Source organism: Littorina saxatilis, linkage group LG9 (assembly GCF_037325665.1).
Source record: "Littorina saxatilis isolate snail1 linkage group LG9, US_GU_Lsax_2.0, whole genome shotgun sequence".
In the NCBI taxonomy this organism is placed as follows: domain Eukaryota; kingdom Metazoa; phylum Mollusca; class Gastropoda; order Littorinimorpha; family Littorinidae; genus Littorina; species Littorina saxatilis.
In genome coordinates this window covers 27,718,558-27,741,417 of record NC_090253.1, presented here as the reverse complement: position 1 = coordinate 27,741,417, position 22,860 = coordinate 27,718,558, and the positions used below count along the sequence as shown (strand labels likewise).

The window sequence follows — 22,860 nt, the reverse complement described above, 5'->3', positions numbered from 1 at the left end:
TTGAGCTGGAAATACGAGAAAGGCCAGAAGACACAAGACGTGAAACTGAAAGTTGGCGATGCTTTTGCTAAAATCAACTTGCCGGGAAAAGCTCAGTGCACTTTGTGCAACGATGTTAATGTAACTTGTGGGGAGGGGGGAGACAGAGAGAGAGGGGGAGAGGAGAGAGGGAGGGGAGAGAAGGGAGGCCACTCTACTGACGAGTTGAAACTCCACCAGGATCTAGTCTACTATTCTTCACCCCCCGGCATGCAGGCCCTGTTCTGTCTCAAGTGAGTTGTGGGGAGGGGGGAGACAGAGAGAGAGGGGGAGAGGAGAGAGGGAGGGGAGAGAAGGGAGGCCACTCTACTGACCAGTAGAAACTACATCAGGATCTAGTCTACTGCTCTTCACCCCCCGGCATTCAGGCCCTATTCTGTCTCAAGTGAGTTGTGGGGGGGGGGGGGGGGAGGGAAGAGAGAGATATGGGAGGGAAGGGGGTAGAGGCTACTCCACTACGAGCTGAAACTACACCAAGATCTGGTGTACTGCTCTTCTCCCCCGGGTATCCAGGTCCTGTTCTGTCTTACGAGAGTTGGGGAAGGGGGGGGAGAGAGAGAGAGAGAGAGGGGGTGCCGTAAGGAGGGAGAGAGAGAGGCTACTCTACTGACGAGCTGAAGCTTCACCAGGGCCCCGTGTACTACTTTGCCACCAGACATGCAGGCCCTGTTCCGTCTCAAGTTAGTTGGGGTGCCGGGGAGAGAGAGAGGGAGAAGAGGGAGGGAGAGGAAGAGCAAGGGACGGAGAGAGGGACGGAAGGAGGGTCAGAGAGGGGGAGAGAGGGAGGGAGGGCGAGAAAGAGGCAACTCTACTGACGAGCTGAAACTTCATCAGGATCTAGTCTACTACTCTTCACCCCCCAGCATGCAGGCCCTATTCTGTCTGAAGTGAGTTGGGGGGGGGGGGGAGGGAAGAGAGAGAGAGATAGTGGAGGAAGGGGGAGAGGCTACTCTACTGACGAGCTGAAGCTACACCAAGACCTCGTGTACTACTCTTCTTCCACAGGCATGCAGGCCCTGTTCCGTCTCAAGTTAGTTGGGGAGGGGGGGTGGGAGAGGGAGTATGGGAGAGGGGAGGGAGAGAGGAAGCTTAGCTACTCTACTGACGAGCTGAAATTTCATCTGAACCTCGTCTACTATTCCTATATTTCTTTCTTTCTTCTCCAACGATCCTTCTGTTTTATTCTGTCTTCCTTCCTTCATTCTTTCTTTTCGTTATTTTTTTTTCTTTTCTTCCGTACGTTCTTTCTTTCTGTCATTCATTCATTTCTTCTTTCCTTTCTTTCTACCCAGGTTTGACAAGGATATCGAAGGAGGGGAGAGCATTTTCTCTGACATGTTCCACATCGCTGAGACCTTCCGAAAACAACACCCCGAAGACTTCAAAGTCCTCGCTACCGTCCCCGCTACCCTTGACACCATCCACTACAAGAGGTCTGTACACACACACACACACACACACACACACACACAAACAGACACACACACACAGACACGCACACACATACACACACACACAGACACACACACACACACACAGACACACACACACAGACACACACACACACTCACTCACACACACACACACACACAGACACACACACACAGACACACACACACACACACACACACACACTCACTCACACACACACACACACACACACACAGACACACACACACACACACACACACACACTCACTCACACACACACACACACACTCACACGCACTTCAAAGTCCCCGCCACTGTACCCGCTACTCTGGACACCATCCACTACAAGAGGTCTCATTGGCTTTAACAAATTCAATCCTTTAAAAAAAAAATTAAAAACGATTTTAAAAACTATATAATAAAAATAAAAAAAACACTCTTTAGGCGGGGATGTACAAACCACATGGCCATTAGTGTGGTTTAAAAAAAATTTGTTCGGCATATTTCGCAAAATTAGCCCACTTTAGATGTGACGCTCAAACCGGATTCGTTTCTGTGAAGAAAATAACGGGCATAACCTTGAGTGATAGTTTAATCAACAAATTTGTGGATACCATACTGAAATATAAGGAAGACAACCTTGTTACAATTTCGAAAAATAGCTTAAAAATGCGGTCGCCACAGTGGCGGCTCAACTTTTCTTAAAAGGCAAAAATGTCTTCAACAAATAAGGTTATCAAAAAATAAGCAGAAGAAAAAGCACATGCAAATATCATTAAGAATTTTGTAACAGTCTTAATAACAATCCGTTCATTTGTTTTACATTAATTGAAAGTGACAGTTCAAGCGTGGTTTCTATTGGAAAGATTCTTCATGAGTTTTCAACAAAAAACACAACAAATATAATAGTTTGGGTTCAACAAAAGAAACTAAATATCGCTCGTGTGAATAGATGCAAATAACCGAAGGTGTAATGTTGGGTATAAGTTTCAATTACAGTTTTTTAACTGATTTCATAACGTCCCAAGCTACAATGCAATTCCATAGTCCGCACCGACCAAAAAGACTACTTGGTCAAAGTAAATAAGTATTAGCTTTAACAATGAGGTCGCCACAGTACCGCCTTAACTTTTCGGAAATATAAAAACAAGTCGCGTAAGGCGAAAATACAATATTTAGTCAAGTAGCTGCCATTTTTCAGCAAGAGCGTATACTCGTAGCATCGTCAGTCCACCGCTCATGGCAAAGGCAGTGAAATTGACAAGAAGAGCGGGGTAGTAGTTGCGCTAAGAAGGATAGCACGCTTTTCTGTACCTCTCTTTGTTTTAACTTTCTGAGCGTGTTTTTAATCCAAACATATCATATCTATATGTTTTTGGAATCAGGAACCGACAAGGAATAAGATGAAAGTGTTTTTAAATTGATTTCGACAATTTAATTTTGATAATAATTTTTATATATTTAATTTTCAGAGCTTGTTTTTAATCCGAATATAACATATTTATATGTTTTTGGAATCAGCAAATGATGGAGAATAAGATAAACGTAAATTTGGATCGTTTTATAAATTTTTTTTTTTTTTTTACAATTTTCCGATTTTTAATGACCAAAGTCATTAATTAATTTTTAAGCCACCAAGCTGAAATGCAATACCGAACCCCGGGCTTCGTCGAAGATTACTTGACCAAAATTTCAACCAATTTGGTTGAAAAATGAGGGCGTGACAGTGCCGCCTCAACTTTCACGAAAAGCCGGATATGACGTCATCAAAGGTATTTATCAAAAAAATGAAAAAAACGTTCGGGGATTTCATACCCAGGAACTCTCATGTCAAATTTCATAAAGATCGGTCCAGTAGTTTAGTCTGAATCGCTCTACACACACACACACACACACACACACTCACAGACACACACACACACAGACACACGCACATACACCACGACCCTCGTTTCGATTCCCCCTCGATGTTAAAATATTTAGTCAAAACTTGACTAAATATAATGACGTCATCAAATAGAGTTATGGAAAAAATAGAAAAACGCCACAAGCAAATGACATCAAGATGAAAGGGTTTGTATATAATATTCACACAAAAATCTATAGCTATACACACATTCCTAGGGACACAGAGATCCCCTTCGCGATCGTTAAATCATTCAGGCAAATATTCACTGTGATCTGTTGCTTTCCAGAGCCTTTCCAGTCCACATGAAAGTCAAGAGGCCCATGTTTACTTTGAATGACTACGGAGATGTGAGTTCACTAGTATGTGTGCGTGTGTGTGTGTGTGTGTGTGTGTGTGTGTATGTTTGTGTGTGTATGTGCGTGCGTGTGCGTGCGTGCGCATGTGTGCGTGTGTTGTACATTGTACGAACACTGAAAAAATGGATGAAACTAGCTTATCGTTTGAGAAAGTATAACTTGGCCCGAAAGCACTACTCTGCAGTCGAAAGTTCAAACTGCGGGGAACTGGTGAACCCCTGCACCAAACTTGCCACTTCAGACTGTGACAGACACAACCGTCGAATGCTGAAAAAGAATTGTTGTTAAATCTGTAGAAAGATCATGTGATGTTCACCTTTGTTGTTGTCTGTTCTGGTTGTAGCTGACGGGAGTGCGTTACCAGCCGCATCACCTGGGCCCCCTGCAGGTGAACGACGTGAGTAAAGCACAGTACTGCACCTGTCTCTACACTGCAAGCTTATCAATCAATCAGGGCTAACACCTTTCCGGTTCTCGCCGGAAATCCGGTTTTTGAAAACTGTTAAAACCGGAAAATCCGGTTTCTTAAAGTAAAACGTTAAACACTATGTTGTGTGTTTAGTTTGGATGGTTGGTGGAGGCAAAATGTGTAATATTATTTTAATTTATTGATATACATTTTGGTACCAGGAGAGGCTGTTCTTTGACCCTAGAAGATATTAAAAAAAAAAATCCTCAGCTTAACGCCCCAGACCACCTAGTGGGCCGTTGGCCGTGGACCTTGACCTTTCAGGTTCATCACTTTTTTGGAGTGTTAGCACTCATCAATGAATGAATAAATGCCAGATTTTCATTCATGTATTCATTCATCCATCCATCTATCCACCCATCCATTCATTCATGCATGGATGGAAGAACAGGCACAAGGAGGAACAGACAGAGATGGGAACATTTTGCTGGACACAAAAAAGAATCAAACAAACAAACAAACAAGTCGCGTAAGGCGAAAATACAACATTTAGTCAAGTAGCTGTCGAACTCACAGAATGAAACTGAACGCAATGCAATGTTTCAGCAAGACCGTAGCATCGTCAGTCCACCGCTCATGGCGAAGGCAGTGAAATTGACAAGAAGAGCGGGGTAGTAGTTGCGCTGAGAAGGATAGCACGCTTTTCTGTACCTCTCTTCGTTTTAACTTTCTGAGCGTGTTTTGAATCCAAACATATCATATCTATATGTTTTTGGAATCAGGAACCGACAAGGAATAAGATGAAAGTGTTTTTAAATTGATTTCGAAAATTTAATTTTGATAATAATTTTTATATATTTAATTTTCAGAGCTTGTTTTTAATCCAAATATAACATATTTATATGTTTTTGGAATCAGCAAATGATGGAGAATAAGATGAACGTAAATTTGGATAGTTTTATAAAAAAAATTTTTTTTTTACAATTTTCAGATTTTTAATGACCAAAGTCATTAATTAAATTTTAAGCCACCAAGCTGAAATGCAATACCGAAGTCCGGGCTTCGTCGAACATTACTTGACCAAAATTTCAACCAATTTGGTTAAAAAATGAGGGCGTGACAGTGCCGCCTCAACTTTCACGAAAAGCCGGATATGACGTCATCAAAGACATTTATCAAAAAAATGAAAAAAACGTATGGGGATATCATACCCAGGAACTCTCATGTCAAATTTCATAAAGATCGGTCCAGTAGTTTGGTCTGAATCGCTCTACACGCACGCACGCACACACACACACACACATACACCACGACCCTCGTCTCGATTCCCCCCTCGATGTTAAAACATTTAGTCATAACTTGACTAAATGTAACAAAAAAGATTGTTTTGGACACAGGATACACAAACAAGGGCAAAAAAAGAAACTGCGTCGTGTCACACATGATGTTATCAAAGCAAAATGTCCCTTTCTTTTTCCTTATCTTTTTTTAGTACATGTTTATTTTATTCAACTTGTTAGTTAAGGCCAAACAAAAATATATGTTGGCTTAGGGAAACATGACCACACCAAAAAAGAGTCGGTAGGTCGATTTTTTTTTTTGAGAAATGAAAAAAAAGTATTTGGGTCGGCGGGAAAAAAATAGGGTCGGTCGGGTTACCCTAAACCAACATATATTATTGTTTGGCCTAATCAAAGTGTGTGAAATGCACCTCACATGAACTCGGGGTAACAAAGGTGTCTATGTATATTTTTGAAGAATGTACTGACCGTTCCAAGAGCTGTCTGATGGCATGATAAATACACCAACTGACACGGATGACTGATCTTTTTCAGGAATTCATCGAGCCCTTTTATGCTGCCTACAAAAAGTTTTACGCTCTCACCAACAACTGGCCATACACGGTATTGTTTACTAGTGTTCTGAAGGGAGGGGGAGGGGGGTAGGGGGAGGGGGTTTGTCGGTGTAACAGGTACACGAGTATGTCTTCTCATTGTGAGGACACGTGCTCGTACACACGTACACTGCAAAGACAGACACGGACAGACAGACAGACAGACAGACAAGAACACACTCTCACACACACACACACACACACACACGCACGCACACAAACTGATGCACGCACGCACACGCACGCATACGCACGCACACACATACATACACCCACCCACACAAACACACACACACACCCACACACACACACACATATCTATATATATATATCTATATATATATATATACGACTTGTGTCTGTCTGTCTGTCTGTCTGTGTGTGTGTGTGTGTCCGCGATGGATCTTTTTCAAATTTGGAGACCGTATTCAGCTACACCCCGGACACAACCTCATCGATGAGATATTTTAACACGTGCTCTCAGCGCGCAGCGCTGAACCGATTTTGGTTTTTCTCTGTTTTTCTCTGGATCCATTCCCAGTAACTCTTCCTTATCTTCTCCAGTGTTTTCAGCGTTTATCTCCCTTCCTTCGTGTGGCGTCAATCCATATTCCCGTTACTACGTTACTCTTTTTAGAATGTCACGATTGCACCCGTAAGTTGTCCTTACTGTAAAAGTGAAAAGGTCGAATCAATTTATAGCCACGCGAAAAATACACTGTCATCTATCTCTATATATTTATAGATATAGATATAGATATATATGTGTGTGTGTGTGTTTGTGTGTGTGTGTGGGCACACCTGTGGATTGTAGAGTTCTGTTTGTGATGGGGTCTCGCGGCTTTTGTCTGTCTGTATGTTCTGGCATTTGAGAAGCCATAACAGATAATATAGGGCTAAGAAATAAGCTCTTAAATACTCAATCCCGTTTGACAGGACTTCGCCTTCAAAGGTGATTGTGGTGAGCCGCCACGCTGTCTGTCTCTGTCTCTGTCTCGCGATTCACCCCGGCGAAGCCGGGTGTTCCCCTAGTATATATATTTTTATCTCCCACAATTCCGAGAGGAATGGGTCACGTGAGATAGAACGCGGGAATACGTCACTGAACGAATGGTTTCCGTCCTGTGAAGACGTGTTGGTGCACTGTCTCTCTTGCTTTGCTTTCATTTTCCTCTAACCTTTCTCTGTACAAGTTTTAGTTGTAGGTTAGTTGAAGTGTATTGACTATTTTGATTGTTTATCATTGTGTCAACTTGCAAGGTAAGGAAACAGTTTGGAGTTTTCGGTGTTTGTTGGTTTTTTGAACCGGGAACTTGTTGTTTCGCGTATGAATTTTATTCGTCGAAGCTAACACATGGAAATGTTAGGCGTCAGTCGGCGCGTTCATTGTTTTTGCAGGTGTGACCTACTATATTTGGGTCAGTTGGGATCGTTACTTGTTTTTGCACGTGTGACCTAAGGTCAGTCGGAATTGTGACTTGTTTTGGTAGGATGACATATTATTTTGGCTACGGAAATGAAGTACACGTTTGCTGACACAGTCAGTCACGATTTGCTGACATAGTCAGTCACGATTTGCTGAAGCAGCCTCTTTGTTTTTTCAGCAGCTGTCTCGATTACAGCAATTACTATCGCCTGAGGCGAACTATGGGCCACAGAAGGTCCGCTGTGCTAAGGCTGGGCACTACTTCATTGAAGATTTGAAAATCTTTGCAGTGGATTTTAAATTGTTTTCATACTGTAACGGGTACGCTTGCTCGTCCGCAGGAATCAATATAACTTTTTCGTGTGGTTTTTGTTCGGAATATGGCGGACTCGGGAGGTGGTGAATGTGCTGCTGGCGGGAAGAAAACTGACAAGAAACCGGCGAAAGCACAACCTTCTGAAGTGATACCGTCAGAAAAGACGGGAGTTGATAAGTCTCTTTCAATAGAGAAGAGCTCGTCTGGCCCACGTGATTGTGAAGTTACTCTGAAAATGGACAAAATTTTGGAGACAATGACTGCCTTGTCTGGCAGACTATCTGATTTGGAGAAAGTTGGTAAGCTTAATGCGACGCCTGTTGCTTCAACATCGCGTGGAACCGAATCGCATGGAACCGAAAGCAGTTCGGCGCAAGAGTCGCAAGCGGATGGAGAAGACGGTGCTTCGGTTAGATTTGCTCATGAGCAGTTCGAAAATGAGTTTGATTCGGCTGAAGACACGGATGTTGCTTCGGACAATGATTTTGACGCAGGCATAGTAGTGGATAAACACCACAACTCAAACAACGCTAGGGTTAAGTTCAACGTGGGAATGCTAAGAGATGAAGAAGTACGCACAAGATTCCAGATAAGCCTCACCAACAGATTCCAGCCACTTCAAGGGATGATCGAAGAAGATGAGGCAGACATAAAGAGCCAGTGGGAACACTACAGCAAGATGTGGAAGGATACCTGCGAGGAAGTGGTGGGCAAGAAAAAATCGCAGCACAAGGAATGGATCTCTACAGACACCATTCAGAAAATTGAAGATAGGAAGAAGAAGAAGAAGGCGAGGAACGAGAGCAGAACGAGAGCAGGCAAAGCAAAGGCACAGAAAGAGTACACAGCGGCGGAGAAAGAAGTAAAGAAAGGAATAAAGAAGGACAAGAAAGACTACATAGACAACCTGGCGAAGGAGGCAGAAGAAGCTGCAGGACAGGGAAATCTGAAAGATCTCTACATGACGACCAAGAAGTTAGCAGGAAAATTTCAGCAGACCGACAAACCAGTGAGGGACAAGAATGGGGATCCAATAACAACGACAGACGATCAGATGAAGCGATGGGCGGAACACTTCAAGGAGCTATTGAACAGACCCACCCCTGCAGCACCACCGGACATCAGACCAGCAGAGACAGAACTGCCCATCAACACAGACAAGCCCACAAAGGAGGAAATCAAGAAAGCCATAATGTCACTAAAAAATGGAAAAGCGTCGGGGCCAGATGAGATACCGGCAGAAGCCATCAAAGCAGACATGGAGACATCTATTAGTTTGTTCCACAGTCTGTTTGGCAAGATTTGGGAGGAGGAAGAGGTGCCACCTCAATGGAGAGAAGGCATCATCATCAAGATTCCAAAGAAAGGGGATCTTCGAGACTGTGGAAACTACCGAGGGATCATGCTGCTGTCCGTGCCAGGGAAGGTTCTCAACCGAATCCTTTTGGATAGAATGAAGGAGGCAGTTGACACCAAGCTCAGGGATGAACAGGCAGGTTTCAGGAAGAACAGATCCTGTCCTGACCAGATTGCCAGTTTACGCATCATAGTGGAGCAGTCGCTGGAGTGGAAGTCTCCTCTATACATCAACTTCATTGATTATGAGAAAGCCTTCGACAGCGTGGACAGAGAGTCACTGTGGAAACTCATGCGGCACTACGGCATTCCAGAGAAATTCATCTCCCTCATCCGGGGCACCTACCAGGATATGAAGTGTAGAGTCGCACATGCTGGCCAGCTATCCGACAGTTTTGAGGTGAAAACGGGGGTACGACAAGGATGTATACTGTCACCATTCCTATTTCTTCTGGCTATCGACTGGATCATGAAGACCACAACAGCAGGCAGGAGAAATGGGATACAATGGACACTCTTCGATCAACTGGAAGACCTCGACTTTGCGGATGATCTTGCCCTCCTTTCCCACAACCATGCCCAAATGCAAGACAAGACTACTCACCTGGAGACAATATCAGCCGGTGTTGGACTCAAGATCAACAAGAGGAAAACCGAATTGATTAAGACCAACACCACAGCCGACAATCCGGTGATGATCAATGGGGAGCCCATCAAGGAAGTGGAGTCCTTTGTTTACCTGGGGAGCATCATTGACGGACAAGGAGGCTCGGACAGGGACGTCAAAGCAAGGATTGGGAAAGCACGGGGAGCCTTTGTCATGCTAAAGAAGATCTGGAGTTCCAAGGAGATTAGCCAAAGGACGAAGCTTCGGATCTTCAATTCAAATGTCAAGTCTGTTCTTCTCTATGGGTGTGAGACATGGAGGACAACAGAGACCATGCTGGGAAAGATCCAAATCTTTGTCAACACCTGCTTGAGGCGCATCCTAAACATCAGATGGACGGACAGAATCCGAAATGAAGACCTTTGGCAGAGAGCTGACCAGAAACCAGCGGCGCAGCAAATTCTCCGGAGGAAATGGGGCTGGATAGGGCACACCCTGAGAAAGCCAGCATCCAGTATCACGAGGCAAGCCCTGAAGTGGAATCCACAAGGGAAAAGGAAGAGAGGCCGGCCGCGCAACAGCTGGAGACGAGACACTGAAGCAGAGATCAACAGGCAGGGGAAGACCTGGAGCCAGATCGAAAGGGCAGCCCAGGACCGTGTCGGATGGAGAATTGTCGTCGATGGCCCATGCTCCCCCGGGGGTTCATAATGGCCTAAGTAAGTAAGTAATAGTAGTGGATACAGTTGGCGAGGGGATTCATCCATCTTTGGCAGATCGTTTTGAGGAAGGACTTCTCAGTTCTGCCATCAGATCGGGCACGTGTGCGAGACACTCTTCAGAACTATCCGCGGCCCAAAAATGTCACGTCGCTTCGAACGCCGACTCTCAATCGTGAATTAGATGGCAAACTGTTAGACAAGTTCGCAAAGAAAAGAGACTCGAACCTGTCCTTTGTTCAGGAACAAGTAGGTTGTACGCTGAAAATTATCGCTCAGCTTATGTCCGACCTCAAAGAAAAACCAGCAAGTCGGAAGTTGAGTGAGCGTGACAGCTTTAGCAAACTGGCCGATGCGGCTCGACTTCTTATGGCTTCACACAAGGACCTGTCAAAAGTGCGGCGCGAAGCACTCAGGCCGACACTTAGCCAAGACTGCAGGGCCTTATGCAATGCGCAGCTAATTTCAAACTGACGTCTAACGAGTTTTTGTTTGGGGAGGATCTAGCGAAAAGGGTCGACGATGCAGTGAAGAACAGGAAATTATCATCCACACTGTCGCAGCCCCTTTCAAAAAACGCCACCAGAGGTCGTCAGTTCTACCAAGGGCGACCTCGACAACAGTTTCAGCAGAGACAACAGTACCAGCAGAGAAGAGGTGTCTCCAACCGACAGACAGGACACAAATTCTCTCCCAAGTTCCACTCCCAACAGAGCGGGATTCCCTCCAAGAAAACAAAACGGGATTAGAATCTGATATTTGTGCACCAGCGGTTTCTATTTTTAGGGAACAGGTCAGTTCCAAATTTGTGAATACTCCTGAGAACTTTCATAGTGGAAAAGTTGCTGATCATTTGAATAGTTGGAGACAGTTAACCTCTGATAGATGGATCCTTCAGCAAGTCGCAGGACTTGAAATTGAATTTATGATCACGGGTGAACACATTCCAGACAGGAAAGAAATTAGATTTTCTTCTTCCGAGGATGAGCTAGTGGCTAATGAGGTAGCGAAGTTAGTGGAGAAACAGATTGTTCAAGAGGTGGATCAACGGCCAGATCAACTTTTATCCAGTATTTTCTTGCGTCAGAAAAAAGATGGTAGTCAAAGGGTGATTTTAAACCTAAAAAATTTGAATCAGACAATTGAAAAGATTCACTTCAAGATGGATACATTAAAAAACACAGTGTCATTAATGAAAAAAGATTGCTTTTTTGCCTCAGTTGATCTAAAAGATGCATATTTCTCCATACGCATCGCTCACAAGTTCAGAAAATATTTCAGTTTCATGGCAAAACTTTTCAGTTCCTGGCTCTTCCACAGGGATATCGCGATTCTCCCCTCATTTTCACGAAACTACTAAAGCCTGTATTGGCCCACTTACGTTTATCTGGCCATACCCTTCTGATATACATTGATGATACCCTTTTGCAAGGAGACACTTTTGAAGAATGCCAGGCAGCAGTATTTGGGCTTTACTGTGCATCCTGTGAAGTCAGTATTTACACCTACTCAATGCATTGAGTTTTTAGGGTTTCAGCTTGATTCTCAGAACATGTTAGTTTCTCTGACCCCCCGGACAGTTGATAAAATTCGTACTAAGTGCGCTGATTTGGCTGGAAGAAAGAAATGTACAATTAGGCAGTTGGCTGAAGTTATCGGATATTTAGTGGCTGCCCAACCGGGTGTTTGGGTTGCACCTCTCTTTTTTAAACGATTAGAGATCGCAAAAAATGAAGCCCTTGCTGTTAGGAAAGGTGACTTTGATGCAGAACTTGTGGTTTCAGAACAAGTTCGTTCAGACCTTCTCTGGTGGATTGATAATGTAAAGCAATATCCTTCCCCTGTAATAGTAAAATCAGATGCTTCGAAAATAGGGTGGGGGGCGGAGTGTCAGGATAGCACCACGGGTGGAATGTGGACCAAGGAAGAAGCTTTTGAACATATTAACTGTTTGGAACTTAAAGCAGCTTATTTTGCCTTGAAATCCCTTTGCAGGGGATTATGTCACATTCAGTTACTTACAGACAATAGCACCACTGTTGCTTGTATTAATAACATGGGCAGCACAAAAGTTTTGTGCAACGACATTGCCAGAGACATTTGGTTGTGGTGCTTATCACATAGTAATTGTGTAACAGCAACACACTTACCGGGTTGCCTAAATATAGAGGCAGATGCAGAATCCCGTGTAGATAGACACAACATTGAATGGCATTTGGACACACAAGTGTTTGCAGAAGTCATCAATCGGTTTGGTCTCTGTGATGTGGACTTATTTGCTTCTCGTGTTAACGCACAGTTAAGAAAGTATGTTTCATGGAAACCTGACCCAGATGCATTTGCCATTGATGCATTTTCCTTAGACTGGTCATTGTTCAAGGCGTTCTGTTTTCCGCCTTTCAGTCTCATTGCAAGAGTGCTCCAAAGGATAGAAGTCTTAGAGGCGGCGTGTGTGCTGGTGGTGCCATTATGGACAACGCAAGTGTGGTTCACGAAACTGTTGCGTCTACTAGTAGAACTGCCGGTCATGTTGCCCCGAAAAGAAAACTTACTCAGTCATCCACTGACAGGGGAGCACTATCCACTACTGAAGAAGATGAAACTAGTAGCATGTTCCTTGTCCGGACAGCCCTCCAGAAACAGGGAATTCAGGATGAAGCAACAGACATTATCATGTCAGCCTGGAGAGAGGGTACGAAGCGTAACTACGAGTCATATTTCAAACGCTGGCTTCAGCATTGCCTTGAACGGGATAGAGATCCCTTTTGTGCCTCTCCACATGAGTTGATAAGGTTTTTAACGAAACTGTTCCAAGAAGGCAAAGGATACAGCAGTTTGAACATGGCACGAAGCGCTGTTTCCGCATTGTCCCTTCAGGATAATTGTTCAGTGGGTTGTCATCCACTGGTGAAGAAGTTTTTGAAAGGAGCTTTCAACAGACGGCCAGCTTTGCCCCGTACTTGTGTGACCTGGGACGCTAATCTAGTGCTAAATTTTTTAAAAGAATGGTCACCGGCAAAAATTTTATCACTGGCGCAATTGACGCTTAAAACTGTGCTGTTGTGCTTGTTGGTCTCTAGTCAAAGGGGACAGGCGATTTGGTTGATGGACTTGCGTAACATGAGTTGGACAAAGGAAGATGTACGATGTAGGTTTGGGGATTTGCTCAAAACTTCTGGCCCAAACAAACATCAGAATGAAGTGGTATTTTGTGCTTTTTCGTCTGATTTGGCAATTTGTGTTGTACATTATTTGAAACAATATGTCAAAAGAACTCGTGCATTTCGAGGAACGGAAACGAGACTCTTTATCAGTTGGACAGCCCCTCACAAAGCGGTGTCGAGAGATACTATCCGTCGATGGACAAAGATTGGATTACAAAAAGCGGGTATTGACATGACAATATTTACGCCGCATTCAACTCATTCCGGCGCTGCATCTAGTAAAGCTGCAAGTAAAATTCCTCTGGCAACCATTCTGAAGACTGTTGGTTGGCGTCGGGCTAACACCTTCACAACTTTTTACAAGAAACCAGTGGACAGTGGGAGGAGTTTTGGACAGGCTGTTCTGTCATGAAGAATTGGGGTAGGTTTATATGTATTTCAATTCATCGACAGTGCTAGGGTGTAAATGTTGCAGACTTTAAAGTCTCACGTGACCCATTCCTCTCGGAATTGTGGGAGATAAAATTACATAATTATGACGAGCTTACCTGAGTAAGTGAAGTCTAATTGTGGTTTTATCGACCACAATGTAGAGAGGAAAGGGATTACGTGCCTCGCCCTAAGTTGTCTTCAGAGTTATACTGATAACCGTTTTCCCTCCCTATCCCTTTCCTCTCTCTTTCTCTTTTTTCTGCACCATTTACACGTCGTTAAACAGTGACGTATTCCCGCGTTCTATCTCACGTAATCCCTTTCCTCTCTACATTGTGGTCGATAAAACCACAATTAGACTTCACTTACTCAGGTAAGCTCGTCATAATTATGTAAAGATATGATATGTTTGGATTAAAAACACGCTCAGAAAGTTAAAACGAAGAGAGGTACAGAAAAGCGTGCTATCCTTCTTAGCGCAACTACTACCCCGCTCTTCTTGTCAATTTCACTGCCTTTGCCGTGAGCGGTGGACTGACGATGCTACGAGCATACGGTCTTGCTGCGTTGCATTGCGTTCAGTTTCATTCTGTGAGTTCGACAGCTACTTGACTAAATGTTGTATTTTCGCCTTACGCGACTTGTTTCTTTTTAGTTTTTTTCTCTTTTTAGTTTATTTCTCTGTTTTGTTGTTCTCTCTTTTTATAGTTTTTCTCTCTTTTTAGCTTTTCTTCTAGTTTTTCTCTTTGTTATTTTGTTCTTTGCTTTTTTGTGCGTTCAGTTCAAGTACCGACTGCAGCCTGGCGACATGGTGTCATACAACAACAGACGGATGGCTCACGGCCGTGTCGCATTCATTTACCGCAGCGGTCAGGAGAGGCATTTACAGGTAGGCTGTTTCCTTAACTCCTTCCTGTGCTAGTTGAAAAATGTATTCATTGATTGATTGATTTCAGTTATTCGTTTATTGGTTGGTTGGTGGGGTGGTTAGGTGGTTTGTTGCATCGTTGATTGATTGATAGATTGTTTGATTGATTTCAGTAATTGGTTGGTTGGTTGATTGGTTGGTTGGTTGATTGGTTGGTTGGGTGGTTAGTTGTATCATTGATTGATTGATTGGTTGATTGATTTCAGTAATTCGTTTATTGGTTGGTTGGTTACATCGTGGATCGCGTGATTGATTGTTTAATTGATTGATTTTGCAGGGCTGTTACCTGAATGTGTCGGAGTTCAAGAGTTGCATGCAGACTCTGGCAAACCTGGTTGGGGACGGACGCATCGCTCAACGCGTTGGAGATTATGATTACCAATAGTCCTCATGTCGTCACTCTGACGTCACTTCTCTGCGTCACTCTCTGACGTCATTTTACACGTCACTGTGTTACATTACATTGACGTCATAGTGGGGATTGTTCGAATTGAAGTCTCTCGATTTTTTAATGGCGAAGAATCTTATTTATTCTGCTTGAGGAAAGACTTTCTGTGATTTTTATTTCTGACACAAGTCACGAAAGTACAGAGTTTACATATGATGTCACCATGACGTCTTCAAACATTCCATGGTGACGGATACCCTGGCGACATTTGTCGCGTGATTGACCAAAGAGGTTCCGCTGGGTAACAAGAGTATTTATTGTATTTGATGTGAACAGTAATTATGTTACAAAGGATGGTGGTGGTGGTTACATGATTAGATGTATCTGCAAATGCGTATGCACTTTTACATGTATCGGTGTGTGTGGGCGAACCCCCCGCGGGTTAGGGGGAAGAATTTACCCGATGCTCCCCAGCATGTCGTAAGAGGCGACTAACGGATTCTGTTTCTCCTTTTACCCTTGTTAAGTGTTTCTTGTATAGAATATCGTCAATGTTTGTAAAGATTTTAGTCAAGCAGTATGTAAGAAATGTTAAGTCCTTTGTACTGGAAACTTGCATTCTCCCAGTAAGGTCATATATTGTACTACCAGGCATGAAAATTCTCCGTATATTTAAAAAGAATAAACCGTATTTTTTTTTTTTTTCCGTATTTTTTTTTTTTTTTTTTTCCCCTAGTCAAAGTTATAGTAAAATAGTTTTGGGGCCATGTTTGAATCCAATTTTAAGGCTCAGATAGCCCCAGATTGCACCAAATTGCACCCTTGAAAAAACAAATTTCCGGGGGGGCATGCCCCCGAACCCCCCTAGAAGTCTTGGCGCTTCGCGCCTGCGAAACTTGGCGCTACGTTTAAAAGTCCTAATGTAGTATTATAATACAGTATGCCTGTTGTTAGTTGTTTAATTTGTTGCCCTACAGTCTGTGTTACATCTTCATTCTGTTTTAGATCTGTACGCAAGTTCTGTTTTATTGTCGGACTTTTTATGTGTAGCTATGTGTCTATTACTTATCTTACGTATTTTTCATCTTTTCAAAACAATTTTTCTAGATTATCTTTCTTATATAAGTGGTCGTTGTCTATGAATGTTTTTAATGCTTGTGTTATTTCTTACGAGGAAACTTTTTATATGTAATATGTTGAATTTTAATGTCTAATGTAAAGCGCCATGAGACTGCCATTTGGCGGTTTGTTTGTTTGCTTAACGCCCAGCCGACCACGAAGGGCCATATCAGGGCGGTGCTGCTTCGACATATAACGTGCGCCACACACAAGACAGAAGTCGAAGCACAGGCTTCATGTCTCACCCAGTCACATTATTCTGACACCGGACCAACCAGTCCTAGCACTAACCCCATAATGCCAGACGCAAGGCGGAGCAGCCACTAGATTGCCAATTTTAGGTATGACCCGGCCGGGGTTCGAACCCACGACCTCCCGATCACAGGGCGGACGCCTTACCACTAGGCCACCGTGCCGGTGAACAGCGCTATAAAAGAATGTTTAATTATTATTATTATTATTATTATCTTTTTATCTTCTCCAGATAAAAATATGAATTGTTCAGTGTTTTTCTTGTTTTGTTAAAGCTATATATTCTAAGTCATATAAAAAAACAAAAACATTGCTTTTCATCAAGTTTTCTTTTGTTCAAGTTCGAGTGTTTGTTTATGTATGACAAAAGAAAACTTATATGCAAAAGAAAATTATTCCTGTGTTCGTTTCTGCTTGTTTTTACCTATAAATTGTTCAAAGCTGCAGAACTTATTGCTTTCAGCAACTTTTGCTACAGTAGGGGACAGAAGTTCACTAAACTTTGGGAACATACTAAATTAAATACGGTGGGTGTCCCGACTATTCGTTTTTTGAGCAAACGCCACCCAAGACCAAATTTTCGTAGTTTCCAAGTCTATGTGCGTGCGTGTTCGCAAAGTTGTGCGTGTGTCAGTCTGTTTATTTGCGTAAAGTGTGTGCATGAGAATTGTGTGAGCGAGTGAATCAGTGTGTGCGTATGTGACTTTGGTGTGTGTGTGTGAGAGAGCCGATGTCCTTCGCTGGGGGTATGCAGTGCCTTGGCATTGCACTTCTACTTTCTTATTAAATAAAACAAAATCAAAGCAACTGTTATTAGTTATATACAGGGCTCGTACAGTACTTTTGTTCTAAAATTCAAGGACTTTTCAAGGACTTTCAAGACCTTCTGAAGAGAAAATCAAGCATCCTCTTACCTTCAAAGCTCGCAATGAAACACTCGCTAGTTATTATTCCCCCTTCCCGCACACCGATTTAAATCATTGGATGTTCAAAAACGAATGATCACATTTTTTGTCAAAGGCGACAGATTCATAGCAGACGATGGTTTTAAAGCTGACAGACTCAAAAGGGACTGTAGGTTACTGTTCAACTTTTTCTTTGAGGTTATCAAATAACAAATCATTGCAATTGTTTATTGTGGGTGGTTGTATGATCAGTTTGCAGCATTAGAGTTTTTAAGGACTTTCAAGGATCTTGCCAGTTTTTTAAGCCCTTTCAAGGCCTTGAAACTGACCCCTCCAAATTCAAGCGCTTTCAAGGATTTCAAGCACCTGTACGAACCCTGTATATAGTGCTTCAGAAGAAAAGTTGTTTAGGACGATTAGTATGATCTTGTGTGAAGTGCAACTCTTAATTGTTTTTGCTCTACCCTGGTAAATGTTTTGAGTGATACTGTCCAAAACAGGTAAATTTCAACCCCGGAGTCCCACAACACTGACCTCTCTAGCCAGAAAGGTGTGCTGGGTGCACGTTTTTCAAATAGATCTGTCAAGTTCTGTTTCACTGCGGTCTTCGGTAAACTCCTATGAGCGTGACCCTTTCAAGAAGCACGTGAGTTCAAAGAAATATATTAAAATGTGAAGTTGAGCATGGGGCTCTTTTCGGTTATAAATTTGATGTTTCCTCTTGATCTGTGAAAATGTTCGTGTACAGGGCTCAAACCGCGAAAGCTGGAAACCATCAATTTTAGCAGAAGATACATGTAGTACCAACGTTCTCCACCTGCCCCTCGGCCAGACTGCAGGCACAGGTCTGATTGGTTGGTTGTTGGATTGTGTGTCCCTTCAACCGTTTTGGGCCCCGTTTCAATTCCGTTTCCTTTAGGTCTATCACAGTAAAAACGAAGAAGTTTAGAAAAAGCTCATATCAATTCACACTTTAATCTCGATCTAGAAAAAAGAACGACGACGTCCCGGACCGTACACATCTGAAATGACAGATCTGAAATAACTTCCGTGATGATGTTACCTTCCATTTTGTTTCCACATCCTTTGGGTTATCCAAACTTTTGATACTTTTCCGAACCCATTTCTGTCTAAAAGTCTCAGCCTATTACAACATGTCCTGCTCACAACATGTAAACACACACATCTGGGATAACTTTTCGCAATGCTTTTTTCCATTTATTGATTAAAATAACACGAAAAAGAAAAAATCCTATAATACTGAAATATTTTTGCTGCTTTTTTCACTGCTTCACTAGTTATTCTTCATGAAGTTGTCAGTCTAAATAGAAAATAAACAGTTTTGTAGAATTCAACAAAACAATAGTATAAGCCAGTACACAGGTGAAAGCAATAACAAAACAAAAAAACCACTCAACCATGAATGTCAATTTCCTACAATCTTCAGCAGGTACATTAATTTGGTAATGAAACGAAAAAAATTCAAATACACACACTATACTTTGAAACAAAATAACCCTACACAAATAATTTTCAAAAGACAAGACAAGTTGCGTAGAAAAGTTGCAATGAACTATCATTTGTTTTGTCTCCAAGCTGTGATAATGTACAGCAACTCTAAAATAAAACAAGCAGATCTGCAGTTTCCCTGCCACACTAAACCTCTTCTATGCAAACAAAAAAGGGGCAGGGTAACGAACTTTTCGCCCTATCCATTCATGCACCTCAGTTGTAAAGCAGGCTGAGAATGAACAACCCTGGAAATGCAGAAATTTGTTTTCGATTGGTCAAAACTAATGCAGATTCTTTGTTTGGCCTACATGGTGGCAAGTCACTGGTGGCCAACTTGAGCACGCAAATGCCTTCCAGCACCACAAACAGCAAGTAATCTTAAAGTACATGAAGAAGTTCAAAGGAGCAAGGACACTGGAGACTGCATGCATTGACAAACAAAACAAAAAACAACAAAAAAAGAGCAGTGAACATTTCACTCTCAAATCAGACCTTGTACAGCGATACACTTCTGTCTGATCAACATGTCAAAAATAAAGAAATAAAACAAAAACTCTTATTTACTGAAGACATGAGACTTTCGTCCCATGATTTTCTTCAGTGCAAGTCCACCGCTGACAATTCTGTACAACTCCTAATGGGAGTCGCACATCAACAGAGAACTGATTACAGAGGTAGCTATGCAGCAAACTGCACAACTAGAAGTCAAAGTCAAAGTCTTCAAATTATACTTAGCAGTTGACAAACGCCAGTACAAGACTGTGTGTGTGTGCAATGAGGGTGTGTGTGTGTATATGGTGTGCAAGTGCGTATACAATGCATGTGTGCACAGAGTGTGCGTGTTGTTACTGGTTGTGTGGTGCTGCAAATCTGTACAGCAGTATGTCAATGGGGTTTTCTGTGCACGTGTTACAAATGAGATGTGTCGCATTATGCCTGAGGGTTATCGGTGGGTGTATTTATATTTGAATCCATGCGAGTGAAAAATGCAACATAAGAGAAAATGCTAATGTGAAAATGTTCTTTTTGCATTGTATATTACATCTTACAACACACTAGACGACAACTATTGGTTACAAAAAAAGAATACAAGGAAAACTTCTGTACGTTCAGTACAGTATATATTAACACATTTTATGTTTTTATGCAGGGTTCCTACATAGCTTGTTTTCCTGACAATCCTGTAACTTTTTCAAACCATGGTTTTCTTGACCCTAAAAAAAGTAAGTTTTAATGAAAAATAACCTTCCGAGGTTTGTATGGGCAGATGAAGAGTTATCTTGAAGGTGAGGCAAGCTTACTACATATAAGTAGTGGAATTGACCAGTGGAGACACAGCATCGTCGCTACAGTAAATAATAAACTTGGGAGTTCATTATTTTTCAATCTGTTGCTAACAAGTTGATGCATGTGTTCGTGTTTGTTAGAGTCTGGCTATTTATAGCAGGCAGCAATATACACACACAGTCACACTGCAAGGAAGAAGAGCAGGGATCGCGTTTACCGGTAATTTCCGGTATTTTACCGGTTAAGATTCGCCAATACCGGAAAAAAAAGTGGATGTCGGTCAGACGTACCGATTGTTATTTGGTTTGACCGGTAAAAAAAAAAGTAGTAATTACAAAAATCGTTTGTCAGTACGAGAGAGAGAGAGAGAGAGAGAGAGAGAGAGAGAGAGAGAGAGACAGAGACAGAGACTCAGACTCAGAACTTTATTACAAAAGGAGAGAGAGAGAGAGAGAGAGAGATTTGGATGGCTTGTTGTGACAGCGCTACAATGTTGCGATTATGTCTCCATTGATGACACTTGATGTCAAGGTGTCAAACATGACGTCAAAAATAACAAGGAGGCAGCTCCGAAATGTCTTTCAGTACGATTGTGCCAGATCTAAAGTATTTGCTTGCAGATTATTTGAGCAATGTAGGTGGTCAGGGAGCGGAGAAATCTTTCTTGTCGCCGAGAAAAAGATTTACACACACAGACATCAGACATCATACTTTTTTTCGGTTCCCGGTCCATCATAAAATCTTTCAGTTTATGAGAAACTGAAAGACAATAAGGGACGGCGTCTAACTATAGCCGATATAGCATCATACCGGGAAATCACGTACTCACACCAGCTTAGATCTTTGTCTACAGCAGTGATCGCGCTAGGTATTTTTCAAACCGGTATGACGTCATGAGCTGGCTACAAAGTGAAACTGTAACAGTAAGTAACTAGTGAGTAAGTCTTCCAGTTGTCTCTCTCTCTCTCTCTCTCACAGCGGCTGCTGATGTGTCATTGTCAAGTTGTGCGACAGTTGCTTTGAGGGGGGGGGGGGGGGGGGGGGGGAGAGAAAAAACGTCCGCATATCACTGACATTGATAAACATTGATTTAATGTATTGTAAGTCATTGTTTGTCTTTTACTGGTTGCCTTGGCAAGCTTACCGATTTTCGTGAGAGCCTTGTAGCCAGCTCATGACGTCATACCGGTTTGAAAAATACCCAGCGCGATCACTGAGAAGAGTAAAAAAACCTTTCAACTTATTTAATTACCAAGACAAAACTTTGCAGAATTTAAAACCCACATTAAAAACTGGCCTTGACAATGCATTTTCTCATTTGACTCGCTAACTTTTATGAACCTCCACAAAGCATGGGACCCTGCCATGTATCCTCATGAAAAGCTAAGCAAAAATATAAGCTCAACATAAAATGCCAGACATTCATTCATTTTTTCTTCTTCTCAGAAATTTTCCGAACTCAACTTCTGAACTATGGCAGTGGACACCATCCACCTGTTCAAGCACCAACTAAAAAACACAACAGCTCACAATCTTTGCTCCCTCACTTAAATCAAAGCGAAATTCCTAATGCTAATAAAAAGCTCTGAACACTTTCTCTCGCATATGGAATTAGATTCAGTTGATTCAGTTTAAAATCTTAAATACGCCAGAACTTAAAAATAAAAAAAAGTCAGTGTTAAATCTCAAAGACAAAAACATCAACCAAAAACAAAGTTTTTCTTGTAGAACCAACTGGTGAAGAAAGATAGTCCGACTTGACAAACTTCATGAAGATAAAGTGTTTTGGAGCTAAGATGTCCCCCACAGCCAGAGAACAAAACCTCCTGCAGCACAAAAATCATTGTAGACAGCTGCTGTCCTTGACGACTCTGTCCTTGATGACTCCAGCTTTTAACTGAAGTCAAGACAGAATCGTGCACAAATGAGCTGCAGGACCCATGGGCTGTGGAGGAACAAGGGGGGGCCAGCTCTCCTCCTTACAGGAAGAAGAGCTTGTCAGCAAGCCCAGCGTGGAAGTCCCTGTGCAGAGACTGGCCTGACAGGAACGCCAGCTTGTGTGCATACATGCATGGTGCTGGCACTCGGATGGTCCCCTGAAAACACAACACACTCATGCTTTACGTCATGTACGTCGAGTGTGCCAATTTTTCTGATCCACATAGTTTTCAGAAATGGAATTAGCTCAGTGGTTTAAGTTCTAATTGGTGAAGGGGCTTGCAAAAATGTATAACCATTCTGCCCAAAGGTGTGCTCTTGATTCCTATACCTGTGTCGATTTGATTTATGTTAAACAACTACATGCTCTGAATATTCAGACAAATAATGTAGCTCTAACCAACAGCTAATTACTCGGACACAACGTTATCACTACTGTGTTCCAGCCAATCAATTGCAGACAGATGTCAACC

At 42.5% G+C, this 22,860-nt stretch overlaps 2 protein-coding genes across 2 annotated transcripts in view; one reads left to right on the top strand and one right to left on the bottom strand.

The window, feature by feature from the left end:
• The first annotated feature begins 1,138 nt into the window (after nt 1-1,138).
• LOC138975770 (2-(trimethylamino)ethylphosphonate dioxygenase-like) lies at nt 1,139-17,014 on the top strand. The gene is made up of 6 exons (XM_070348523.1): nt 1,139-1,472; nt 3,666-3,726; nt 4,079-4,132; nt 5,980-6,048; nt 14,840-14,947; nt 15,264-17,014. The coding sequence occupies exons 1-6, from the start codon at nt 1,375-1,377 to the stop codon at nt 15,369-15,371; spliced, it is 498 nt and encodes a 165-aa protein (XP_070204624.1). The 5' UTR covers nt 1,139-1,374; the 3' UTR covers nt 15,372-17,014.
• Nucleotides 17,015-18,842: 1,828 nt separating this feature from the next.
• Nucleotides 18,843-22,860, bottom strand: part of LOC138975764 (piwi-like protein 1) — a 68,462-nt gene continuing 64,444 nt past the window's right edge. Inside the window, exon 19 of the mRNA XM_070348515.1 lies at nt 18,843-22,545. Within this exon, the coding sequence (XP_070204616.1) occupies nt 22,429-22,545 (117 nt within the window). The 3' untranslated portion in view covers nt 18,843-22,428. The remainder of the gene's footprint in view (nt 22,546-22,860) is intronic.